The following is a 13,095-nucleotide window of genomic DNA, read 5'->3' as shown; positions in this document are numbered from 1 at the left end:
GCAGTTTTAATTGAACACATTAATAACCCAGCTGTGACCCTTTTGACCATCAGATCTCTCCATCTTTAACATGTGGTTAAATGATGAATGACTGTCCCGTGACAGCTTAGCGTAATGCCACTTAGACCTAAGTACCATTAAGCATTGTGCTTCTCTCTCCAGATTACATATACCATAAGGCACGAGTATGATATCTTTTAAAACGCAGGTCATTTTTATGACAAACGATGCTGTCGACACACATAGGATGATATAGGTGGGCGACATGGCGACATTACAGTCAAGCTGCAAGATCCCATGAAATGCAGATTGTGTCTTTACGCTCTGTCATTTCTGTCATGATTGGCTTGGACTCCAATGAGCAGGTAAGGAGCTGCGATGCATTTCTGTACTCACCGCAAGAGGCTTCATGAGGCACACGTGAAATAAAGCTAAACAAGGGCTTTCATTACTGAAAAGCGTTGTTCAAAAGTCACATTCTTTTTCAGTGTTTTGCTAACATCGTTGTGTTCTGTAGTCAATGAGCTCAGGACGCCTCCCTGTGCTGTTCAGAGCTTTTGAAAGCATCTGTCTCTTGCGCTGCCATCGATCTATTATCATGCACAGGTATGTACCGTCTGTCTGTTTCCTGGCTTGTTTTGACTCTCCGGGACTCAGTGGAAAGGTCTGATTAGGTGGAAATAAAGCGGCCTGAAGCGCTGTGTTCCAAACAGTGAATCGCCTGGCCCCTGTCCTGCTCACAACTACATGCTCCAGCCGACATCTGGAGATGCACATAAGCGTGCACGCGTGCTGCATGCGCACGCACTTAACACTGCTCTTTCTTGCCCTTAGGCGAAACACGGCGCTGCCTAGATTGAGTTTCAGACACAGAGCATGTTACAGGGTAATTGCATTGTTAATCAATGTCTCTCCAAGCCAAGACAATGGTATGGTCTTCACAGTCTGTTTCTCCAGATTGGTGATGAGGGATATATAGTGGTGTAATCTTCTCTCAGTGCATTATGCATTGCAAGAGATCCCCTCAGGGGACATTGTTCCCAGGGAGTAGTCACTAATTTATCGATCCACTACATTTTCTTTGCTTCCAGTTTGCTTTTCCTTCTCACAGAGAGATTTACCTAAACCAATATAGTCATAATACAACTACAAAATGTGATCTTTATTGAGCTATGCAAAGAAATTTTTTTACCTCCTCTGAAGTAATTTACCCCAATAGACTATTATGCAAATGTATGTTGACATGCAATACTACAGTGTCATGATATACCTTCTGGAGTTATCAAGCAGCAGGAAACAGCTGTGTCAAACATCAGATTGTGCAGCTGCAGGCAAATACGAGATGAGTTAAATTCCACCGAATCTTTTTGAGCTTAGTCCTGCAGCTGCCTGCAGTTTAGTTGGGACACACTCATCTGACACTAATCTGGTGTAATTGGAAGATAAGGTTTTCTTAGCGATATGTCAGGATAGAACATGCGAGAATTAATTAGGCTTTCACTTTTGGGCACAGTTGCTTGAATGGGAAATTGGTTGTAATACCTCCAGAATTGACTGTTGTCACTGCAGTGACAGTTAGCATTAGCCGACGCAGGATTACACTGACATTGCATATGCAAAGGTTTCTTTCACTGCTTAGATTTTTCTGTTTGTTAAGACAACTGCTCATGTTGGAATGAACTTGTTAAATGCTGCACTGAAAGCCTCTGCGACTACTACACCCCCCACACACAAAGAACCAGCGTGCACCAAGGCGCTTTTTGATGTTTATAGACTTGCAGATTGTACTTTGCGTACCTGCTTGTCGCCCCATGAACAGCGTCTGCCGATTACTCAAAGCGATATGGGTAGGTCCTGGCTTTAGAGTAGGGGTTTAAAGGTAATAGGTAGAATGCCTGCTCTTTGTGATGTTGAATAGCCAGGTGCCCTGCTTTATCGCTTTGTAAAGTATGTAGTAGTTTAAAAGTTGAATAACATAAAATAACATAATATAATGTTATTTATGTTATTTCCCACGTGAAGAACTCCTGTAAACCTTGCAGTATTGAAACTCAGTGAACAAGGCATCTTAGACAAGCTGAAAAACAAATGGTGGTACGATAAGGGTGAATGTGGAACCAAGGACTCTGGAAGTAAGGTCAGTCGCTGCAGGTCTTTTGTACTGATTCCAAATTGCATTTTGACGTACTGTTCATATGCAAGACAAAGACTTCTCTGACATCTATAGTATGCATTCTGTTTATTTGCTACACATAGTTTTTTTCTTTTCTTCAGTTTTTCTGCCACGAGCTGTTAACACAGCTCACCGGTGGCTTTAATCTAAGGCACTGTTTCCCCAGATTCACCGTTTTTTTTTTTCTTTTTATGCTGTAGAAATGACTTTTTGACAACATAAAGACTCATTTTTGTGTGTGAAAACTGTAATGGTAATGCTGCGGGGACGTTTCTAAAGTGCCTTTAAGACACACTCTTTTGATTGAATCACAGCAGTTAATAGTTGTTGATAAATGCTATTTTTTGCTCATTTTCATTCTTGACATTCATGATACTTTGACCATTATGCTGCTGCTTCTATTTACCACACTGTTAATGAAAATTTGATTTATTTGTGTTGTTACTAGTTTGCATCAAGATGTGTCTATTAGATTCTTTGGCCTCCTGTGGTGTGATGAACAAGCAAAGCCTCTTATTGTGATGATTTACACAAATTCAACTTCTCGAAGCGGAGAGAGCACCGTAGGGTGTCCTCTAAAATCATCTGGCTGCTTTCGGATGAGGTTAGAGGTTTTGTTTGCACATTGCAAGAAGTTGAGGAATGTAATACACCCACTATTTAACCCTCTGAGATACAGTTAAAGCTTCAGGTTACAGGTTAGAGTTGCTAGATAGCATCATGGTAACGCCATGCTCATAGGGTTAAACTGCAAATAGTAAAACTCCAATGAACAAATTTTATTGAATATGTTTGGTAAGTGAACAGCAGCAAAATGGTTTGATATATATTTTTATATAGTGTTTTTTAATTGAGCTATCATTCATCTACTATGAATTTGACTGTATTGTATGACAGTGTTGCCATTAGAGAATTGAAAGGGCAGGGATGTTCACAGCTGTCGACCTATGCGATACTGACCAGCTTCCTTATATGGTCAAGAGCAGAAGCCATTTTACATGTATGAAGCATAGCGCCAGGTTAGCTCTACATTCACCAGCAAGAGTTGGCTTCTTTCTCCTAAGTGGAGAATGGTTTGACTATATCTGAATCTCAAGTTCCTCATAAATTTGTAACATAGCAATATAATTTCAGTTGAAATTGCTTAGCAGCTCGTTACATGTTTCATTTCTTTTGTTTGTAGCTGTTAGTAACCATAAACAACCTTTGGTAGCATCAGTAATATAGAGCATGATAATCTAGAGTATGATCATTTACCACTTAAGTCAGTTTTACTGTTGAGTCGAGGCTCAGTTTGAAGGATGCAGGCTGCATTTTGTTCTTTTGCCCTAGCTCCACTGCAAAACTCTTAACGATGTTATTCACTTCCCCCCAGGACAAGACAAGTGCTCTCAGCCTAAGCAATGTGGCTGGTGTCTTCTATATTCTGGTCGGAGGGCTGGGTCTGGCCATGATGGTGGCACTGATAGAGTTCTGTTATAAATCACGACAAGAAACCAAACGGCTGAAAATGGCCAAGAATGCCCAGAATTTTAAGCCGGCTCCCCCGACCAACACCCAGAACTTTGCCACATACAGAGAAGGCTACAACGTATACGGAACCGAGAGCGTTAAGATCTAGAGGTACGTCGCCTCGCCTTACTGTTCCCATCGTGCACTCTGATGAATCATTTAGCTTCCTGCCATATCAGTCAGAATTAAGTCTTCCACTGTCTGTTTGGTATGTAGCTGCTGTTTGTGAAATTGTTTGATGAAAAAGCACACTGTTGTGTAGCATATAGCTTTGTGTGTAGAATGTCAAGCAGCACGCCCGATCGTATCAACCTACAGTATGCTGTTCTTTGTTTTGTTCTGTGACACAATTTAAAAAATGACCCTGAGAGGTTAAACACACTGCCACCTAAGAAAACACGCGCAAACAGAAAAACGCTACAAAAGGACACAAAACACAAAGAAAGGTGAATAAAAGACAATGAAAGAAGAAAAAACACAACAAAAGTAATAAACTGGTTCTTATACGACACTTTTTTACTCTCCTTGAGCATAAAAACCACTTTATACAACCTGCCTCATTCACACAAGCATTTTCTTCTACTGCTAAGTGCTTTCTATTTAACATTCAGGCACATTTACACTTAGATGGATGCATCGGAAAGCAACTTCATCTTGCAAAAGAGTACTTTGGCATGCGGACTGGCTCGAATCACCAACCTTCCAATTAGTAGATGACCTCCTGAACTACAGCCACCAAAAAACTGTGTTTTGGAGGAGACAATAACGTGGCATAAACACTGCACTGAGACATGTTTAAAAGAAGTGGGTGAATCATATGTGTTGTGAGAGGGAAAAAGATGCAGGATAATGTGCGTTTTAATCGCATGATTCATATACATGTTTACCAATAAGCCACTTGTAACTTCCGCAGCTGTTCCATCACATTATTGTTTCTACAAAAAAACTTTAGTTCTGTTCTGTGATGTTATTTTGGGAACTCTTGCTCCTTTTTTTAAATTTCCGTTGGGTTTTGTATGCTTTTGCAGCATTTTTCTATTTCCTTGTGTTTTCTTAAGTTACAGCGCATTTGATGTCTCAGGGCCACTGTACTCAGCATGAGGTAAAAATGAGGTAAAAACAGCATTAGATAAAGAACAACAACTATCAAACCATGTCATCATTTAACAAAAAGTTAGCTAAAATGCAAAAGCATTGTGTGAAAAGCTAAGTACGCCCATACTGCGTGCTCAGCAATTAAGATTAGCAACCAAATACGGCTAATCAAATGTACTGGATTAACTGATCAACAGCAAGTGTGAGTCTGTCTATAAAGGCAGCGGTTCTGGCAGAATTCGGGTGTGTGTTAACACAATGCCAAAGAGAGAAGACATCAGCAATAATCTTAGAGAAGCAATTGTTCCTGCCCATCAGTCTGGGAAGTCTATTTCCAAACAATTTAAAGTCCATCATTCTACAGTGAAAAAGATTATTCACAAGTGGAAAACATTCAAGACAGCTGCCAATCCTCCCAGGACTGTGCCTCCCAGCAAACTCACCCCGAGGTCAGACCGTGCAATGCTCAGAGAAACTGAAGGAAATTCAAGTTTTTGTTTAGAATTCCTTTAGTTCTACTAATTTTTTCTTTTTTTTAATCTTTAAATCTCACTTACTTTTGTGGCTCAGTCACTCAAGAGTACAAAATCAGATTGCAGCACAGTTGGCCTGCTGGGGTCGACATATCATAAAAGATATGTAATTTTAAAAAAAGGCTGACAGATTGGCAACATGTTGCAATCAGTTGCAGTCACTCTGCACCAATGAGCGCAAGTGGTCTGCGGAACGTTTCTTTGCAACATGGTTGCCAAATCATTTTATTCTGATGTACAACAGATTTGTGATTTTTGCTGATTTAATACATTTATTGGTGTATTATGTCAGACAGTAGCACTGAACACAGTAGCTGACTGTATATGACTGTAGCATTACTTTGTTTCTGTTAAACTTGTTGCTTAGCTTTTTAGTTTTGGGCTCCATGTAAGCACTAAATTCTCCTCTGTTTTCACTACCTAATCATTTGTCCTGTACAGGAAGGTAAGATATAGTGCAAGCTTTTCGGGAAACTTTATTTACCAAAGAAAAAAGCTGCATACTCCATCTAGAAGTATTACATGTAAGAGTGCATTCAATTTCCAAAACATGCTGTGTTTTGTGAAACCTCTTGGCTAAAAGACAATTAAAATAGATGTAGGTTCAGGTTCTGGTAACACACTTACGCTTGTTTAAATTTCAGACCTCAATGAAATTGTTCCTTATTACGGGTCTTTCAAATTTCAGCTTATTTAATACAGTATTATCTTCATTTATGACTTCATGGCCCCATTTAGAGAAAAACAGACAATAAAGCAGGATATGTATGCAGCACCCACAGTTTTCAGGCAGATGCCTTTTGCTTGGCTTCAAAAAACAAACTAAAAAAAGCAGCAATGTGCAAAATGTGCAAAAAAGGCATTTCCAAACTAGTTTCTGAAGCGACAGCAGCCATCTCTATACTCATTCTAAAGTAAAACCAAATGAAACGGGCCAAAAGGTGTTAAACTACATAGTGATAAAGGAATATGGGATGTGTGATAATTCTCCGAGTGTTTATCACTACAAGCAACCTCCACCACACTGCACAGAGCCATTGCTAATATAAATAGTGTTTTGAAGCTTTAAGAACATCTACCTTATCCTGAATGATCCACAGAGTGCACTGACCTGTTTTCATGGGTTTGTTTACTACGCATAATTCTACTGGAAAAAAAAAACCTCCACAGAAAATGTCAGAGACCAATGAGAAGTTGCAGACTACCTCTGCAGCAGTTCTACAGAAATTCACTGAATAAAGATAAGCATGCACTGATAGGGACATAATTAAAAATTCATCTTGGATTTGATCAGATTGTTTGCACGTGTGCTCTCATTAGACACAAAGTGTGACTTGTCAACAGATTTTCATTGAGAACACATTTTTTCAATCAGTTCTTTATTCTGAGCGAAGGAATCCACCGGCGCTCATTTCTTTTCTTTCGTTTCGACTGTTTACACAAGAGGCTTCTGTAGTGTGTTTCTGTGTTCTTCTGACTGGTTTGAAGTGGGCAGGACTTGGTTGGAAAGAGGTGATGTCATGTGCGTCAGACAGTCAAAGTCTGATCACAGTCGAGGGAGTTGTTTGCCTTTCCTTCCCACAAACCGTGTCAGCACAGTCATGATGAAATAGGTTAGGATGGAGGCAGAAAGATGTATTTTTCCCTCATGTTGTTAATTTGGTTAAAGATATTTGATGTTGACGAGTGAATTGTAGAGCCTTTCAAACAAAGCTTTATATAATAAAAGATACTGCATTTCAGCCAATAAGGAAATCCCCACATTTTATTTTGTAATAAAAAGTCATGTGTTCAACATGAGTTGTCCAGAACAAAAGTTAACTTTTTCCATTGTTTGCTTTTGTTTTTTTGTGCTGTCACAGGTTTAGGAAACATTTCCATTTTCCCTTACAACTGTGACTATATCTAAGAAAGGCACAGGATCACGAGGATTGCCAGATCCTCCTGGGCGGACACGGCACGATAATCTGCAATGACGACACGACTGGACTGGTCATGGGACGAGCCTGCGTGGTTCCCTCCTATCAGTGCCTTATGGAACTCCAAGTCCAATCAATGCAACTCATTGATAATATTGCTTTTTGCTTGAAACGCATACAAAACAGAGGACTGGTGCAGTAATATATATATCTATATATATATTTATATATATAGATATATATGACGTGACATGAATGAGAGAACAAAAGCCATCATTTGCAACCCTAAGCACATTTTGAAGTGCCAGAAAGCCGACAAATCTCACATGACAAGTGTATAATTGGTTTCTTGTATTTAATGCGATCAGATTACTCTTCATTCTTCTGCTGCCAGATTTTCACTGGTTCTGTGTGTTCAGATTATTTTATTAGATCCACACAGTGCACTGTTACACACTGGTTACAATGACATAGCTTTTATACTGCTCTAAGTCACTTCTAGTGACCATGTACTAGTTTTAAAAGATTTATCTTATTAGAGTGAAATGCTATTTCAGTCCAAAACAATGACGTGTGTCGTTTGTACTCTTAACTCTGGTGCTGCTGCCACTGTCTTCTGAAAGTTTGACAGGACCCACGGAGATGAGAAGATGACCTGGTTCAGCTTTCACGCGCTACGGGACCAGGTCATAATTCACACTTCCGATACTGCCAAGAGTGTGTTTTGTATGACGAGTGTGTAAAGCAAAGTATTTATGCCTGGGGAAAGAGAAATCTGTTTGTGATTTACAGTTTGTAAAATATCAAAGGGGCACTGACTCACTAAGGTTTGTCGCTCCGAACAGTGTTTTTTCCCCGAGTCATTCAAGTCTTCTGTACATCAAAGTAATACCAAACAAAAAAGGGTAATTCAATTGTAGATTAACTGCAGTCCAATTAAAGGATAACAGTAATGGCTTTTAAACTGTAGTATTTTGGATTACCTTACCATTTTCGTTAACAACTGCACATTTTACAATGAGCTGTGGTTCGCTTTTTGATTTGATTTCCTTTAATGAGCATTACAGTGTTTAGTGACTTCACTTAGTAAATGAAAATTACAAAAAAAAAAAATTATGAATAAAATGGAAAATAGATTTCTACAAGGTTAAACCAGGGAGAGTCCTGGAGCTTAGCACATTTACATATTGCTGTAAGAATTTCTTTTCTTTCAAAAAGACTGTGATTCCATAGGATTTAGGGAGACACTTATCAAATCACCTGAAACTATGGGCAGATAGTTTTATATACATAAATATATATAAATATTTAAAAAACTGACAATGTGAAAAAAAGAAAGAGCAAACAGAGAAAGATGTGTACATTTAGATAAACGAGAACTATTTATATGACACAATTGAATATTGATTTCCCCTTTTTTCCTCCTTGTTTGTTGTTTTTTTGTTTTATTTTATAAGAAATTGCATGTGAAATCAATGATGCTTGACGAGCTCTGCTACTCACAAAGCCACCTTAGGTTTAATGCTAGAAAGCCAGCCCTAGTAATTCTTTTAGTAGAATCACTTTCACCGTTTTTGTTTTCTATTTTTTCTCTTTTCTTTTTTTTTGTACGTCTCACCTTCTGCAAAAAGAAAACATAATATCGCCAGGCGTAGTAGTGGGTACAAAAGAGCAAAAGATGCATGCATAATTTGCTGAACCTCATTAGTGAGGCGCTGTATAGAGAATTTTAATACATTTTGTAAATAAAAATGTACAGAAAGGGTTCCTGTGTCCTTGTGCGTGTGCTTTCACAACATTGTTTAAACCCGTCTGCGTTGAACAAAACACTGGGGCTGATTCAGTGGCCTGAAGGGATTATAGGAAAACATCTCAGCAGAGGTTAAACACACTGCATACTTTAACTCGAGCATGATACTGCTGGAGTATGAGCATCCCGGGCAGCCCGCTCCCTCTCCTTGCAGACAGCAACACAGAGAGCAGAGTTTTTCCCTATACCAGTTCAACATTGATCTGTGGAAGTATGTGTGCATGTTTCGGATCAATAGTTAGCACCATCTGGTTCTCTCTCTGTGTCTGCATTGCATCTACTGATTGAGGGCTCCATTGACAGCTTCATCTGGCATGTGATCTTTTTTTCGCCTTCTCTCTCCATCAGATGCTTTGCGACACAATCAATAATGTATTATTACGGCCGCAAACTGCCCGCACACAATACTGCGCACGCACACGTGTCGCATCAGTCATAATTTCATCGCGCGTTTTCAACTTTTTAAAACTATTTTTCAGGGAGGACGCGTTCATGTGGATTTACTAAAACAAATCCAGCCAAGGGAAAGGAGAGTGGGGGGTGTTAATCACGTTAACTCTCAGCTTCTTATTCCCACAGTGTAAATTCTCACATACACTGCAGAGTAAACCAGGCACAAAGCGCAGTAGATTGCTCAGTCTGTGTTATTTTACTAGTCTCTGGGTCTGTATTGTGTGGTAAAAATGAAATTCCTCCTTCCAGAGATGCAGCCTGCCACAGCTCAAATAACAAATCCAACATGGCAAAACACCAGCTTTTTTTTTTTTTTTGATTCATTTCTGGATGCAGACTCTATGATTCAGGATTTATTCACTGCACCAGTCCTGTGGAACAGACTTGGGCTGCATGAAATGCCACTCCACGATCCAAACAACCCATTTCTGACAAAGCATGAAAGGATATTGCTTTTTTTTTTTCGTTCTTCTTTTGCTTCACTGCCTCGCCTTTTGTCATTTTTTTTTCACTTCCCGTTTTTGTCTTTTATTCTTTGTTATGCCTGAACTGCTTCCAAATAGGAATAAGACAACGTGGGGGAGTGGTGTGCAAAGATGGCACTGCACTGCAGTAAACAATGCTCATGAGACTGTTCGCTGGAATTAGTTTATTCACCTATCAAAGGTGGGTGGGGAGGAGGCGACATAGTGGCAGCACTTGTGCTGCGAGACCAGAAGAAAAAAAACAAAGGGGCAACAAGCAATTAGGACGAGTCCTTTCATTCAGAAAGTGACACGGGGAAAGGAAGTGTTAATCTAATCAAAGGACCAGGAGAGGACATTTCCTCCCACAGAGGACAACTCATCATCCCCCACTGTGGGGTAGCACACTTTCTCGAATGTGCTGAACTGTGCGACTAGAGGCTGGCTTCTCGTGATCACTGCCTCTTTGGGCCTGTGGCTGTGAGACTTAATCTGATATAACATAGGCTCTGTCACTATGTGTATGTGTGTCTGTGTGTGTGTGTGTGAGAGAGAATAAGAGAAAGACAGAGGGAAAACTGAAAAGGCAGAGGGAGGACGTGTCATGGGGAGGATACTTTGATTACTGTAGAATAAAAGAACTTTCTGGTTCAATAGCTCTCTCACTTTGCAGCTTACTGCAGTCTTTCGCCCTATCTCCCTCTCCCTTCAAGGACACAATGAATAAATCAGATTCCAACTCAGTTGTTCTACTTCTCCCTTTCCTCCACTTTAGCTCTTCAGCTGTCTTCAATTGCACCTGAAGAGACCTGCACTTGAAGTTCAGTTGACATTGATCAGCTTCCAAAACATGTGCCCTGATATTTAAACACACACAAAAGAGTAACTCAAAGTCCTTGCTGCGCGCAGAGCACTTTTATCCACTGATTTTTGGCATAAGCACTTTTATCCCAAGTGCAGCTACACTCTAAGCTCTGTTCTTCGCTGTTATGCGATGTTTTAGCATTACCACATTCTCATTTGCTTTCATTAAGCTTTTTGAAGTGCATTTTAATGAATGCAGTGACAATAAAGACGTGGAGAGGTAACATGGAGATCATATATGGAGCCTCTGGGGCACCTCAGGAAAGAGATATGAAATGAATATTAGCACAGAAACATCATTTGTATTCTGCGCTTGAATAATTTACACTAACCGTGGCTCACAAGTCATTCTTTAACATCAACCGTTACATAAAGGATTTACATTTGCTTTGTTTTTGGTAGACGTGTCTCCCATTTATGCAAAACGCCTTTCCTCCAGACGGTGAATAATGCAGGTGTGACTCACAGAAACCATACAGACAGCAAGAGGAGATCCTGTTCCTGTTTGATCAAACCTGAATGGGCAAGACTCGTGATACGACTTTGAACACAGTGTAATCGCTGGCGATAGACGCGCCAGTACATGGATGTGCAGAGACAGCTGTTCTCATGGGAGTGTTGTGCATCAGGGTCCACAATTAATAGAGAATGAATGGCGCAATATACAAGACACATACACTCGACTACCATCCTGACAGCAAAACACTTCAAAGTGAAAGGTCAGACGAGGATGGAAAAGAGACGCTCAAGCCCTCAGGAAGAGGCTTCTAATATAAAAAGGCACCTACTCCAGCAAAAGCCTTCTCTCAACTGCTGCTGCATACAAGCAGCTAAAGAAAACATTTTAACTTATGTTGGCTGGATTCTCATGTGATCGGTGGCTAAGAAGAAAAAATGGAACACTTGCTTCAGGTGTCTCAATTTGACAGACAGTTGCATATCACAGAACTCTCCCGACTCTGTGGTCATAATCAAAAACTCTACCCCCCCCTAACATAAAGTCTCAGATGCTTTTCTTTTTCTTTAACCTGCCATGCTGATACCCTAGGTCATAATTTTCTACATTTCTCATTTCCATCCAAAGATTTAAAAAAGGGACTTGGGGAGGATTCAGATGGTGTTGAACTCCTTGTCCAGAGCACAAAATATCTTGCAGCTGCGTTACGTTATTAATCACTAAAGCTCCAAGGAGAGCTTGGCAGTTCTTCTACAACAAGGAACTTCACCCTAATATTAGGACTCTCTGGGTGTCTAACAAAGCCTTTGCACTTTGATTCTGAGGGACATCTGTACTTCATCTGCAGTCATATTTATTAACATATAAGTGTAAATCATGCACATGTGCGCCTACAGCTGCTGATATGAGAAACACTGGCATATTCTTCAATTACAAAGCAAACAAGTCATTTTTACATGTTGATTTTTGCAAATAAACAAGTTAGAGCATGCTACTTAGGACATTTTTGCGGTGCTGCTATTACTATGACTTGTAACCATGGTGTAGATCTATAATAGCTGTTTCCATATGTTGGCTGTCTGGCTGCTATGCAGCCATATAGCCTGTATAACAAAGACTTAGAACATGTATCAACAGGTGAATCCCTGTTTAAATTCACTTGTATGATTCTAAACAAGTAAACAGAGATGAGATCGAACAGGATCTTCACAACACAGATGAAAACCTGCAGGTGCTACAGGACAGCTGCAAGACAGCATGGGCCCATACCCCTGCAGCGTGTTTCTTAGCATCGAGCTGAATCTGTGTGTTGATGAACTGGAGGGGAAAGCAAGTCCAGTGCAGTGTGCGTGAGCTATTGAGTGTGTTGAACTGATTTATGCCAGCTTTGATTGTTCATGTATGTAGGTTTGTACTTTCACTGAACATGTGGAGGACAGAGAAAAAGCACTGAAGGGATTTGCTGTGTTGTGATCACAAAGATCAGAAAAAAAGAAGAAGGAGGGGCCGAGGGCCTTCAGAGCTTTATTTAAAGCTCCATTAGAACTGACAAGGAGCTCAGTGTGACATCACATCTGGACATTGCACTTGTTCATTATAGCTACAGGCTGCAGGCTTTTATACAGAAATAGATTTGGCATACAGTTGAATGCAAAATCATACTTTTTCAAATATGTTGGCCTAGATGTAGTGCACACTTCAGTGTACATTTATGAAATGAAATGATCATTATTCATCAGCTGCCACAAGCTGTCTTATTTCTCGCAAACAACAAATTGCCTTTGTGTCTAGTCTTCTGAGTTGTGCTGGTCACTG

General features: G+C 40.0%; 1 protein-coding gene across 6 annotated transcripts in view; it reads left to right on the top strand.

Moving 5' to 3' along the window:
• The window catches only part of LOC147337788 (glutamate receptor 3-like), a 98,889-nt gene extending 89,892 nt beyond the window's left edge, over positions 1 to 8,997 (top strand). The window contains exons 14-16 of one of the 6 annotated variants that reach the window (XM_086310729.1): positions 2,023 to 2,137; positions 3,549 to 3,796; positions 7,176 to 8,997. In XM_086310729.1, coding sequence (XP_086166855.1) covers positions 2,023 to 2,137; positions 3,549 to 3,794 — 361 coding nt within the window. In that variant the 3' untranslated portion in view covers positions 3,795 to 3,796; positions 7,176 to 8,997. Of the gene's footprint in view, positions 1 to 2,022; positions 2,778 to 3,548; positions 3,797 to 7,175 lie in introns of those variants that run through there. The other 5 variants (XR_015131479.1, XR_015131477.1, XM_086310721.1 and 2 more) reach the window with 5 other exon arrangements.
• The last annotated feature ends 4,098 nt before the right edge of the window (positions 8,998 to 13,095 follow it).

Source organism: Aulonocara sp. 'chitande type north' Nkhata Bay, linkage group LG2 (genome assembly GCF_057382095.1).
Source record: "Aulonocara sp. 'chitande type north' Nkhata Bay isolate Kocher_YH1m ecotype deep benthic linkage group LG2, A_spYH_male_GT1.1, whole genome shotgun sequence".
Classification (NCBI taxonomy): domain Eukaryota; kingdom Metazoa; phylum Chordata; class Actinopteri; order Cichliformes; family Cichlidae; genus Aulonocara; species Aulonocara sp. 'chitande type north' Nkhata Bay.
This window is presented reverse-complemented; position numbering and strand designations above follow the sequence as displayed.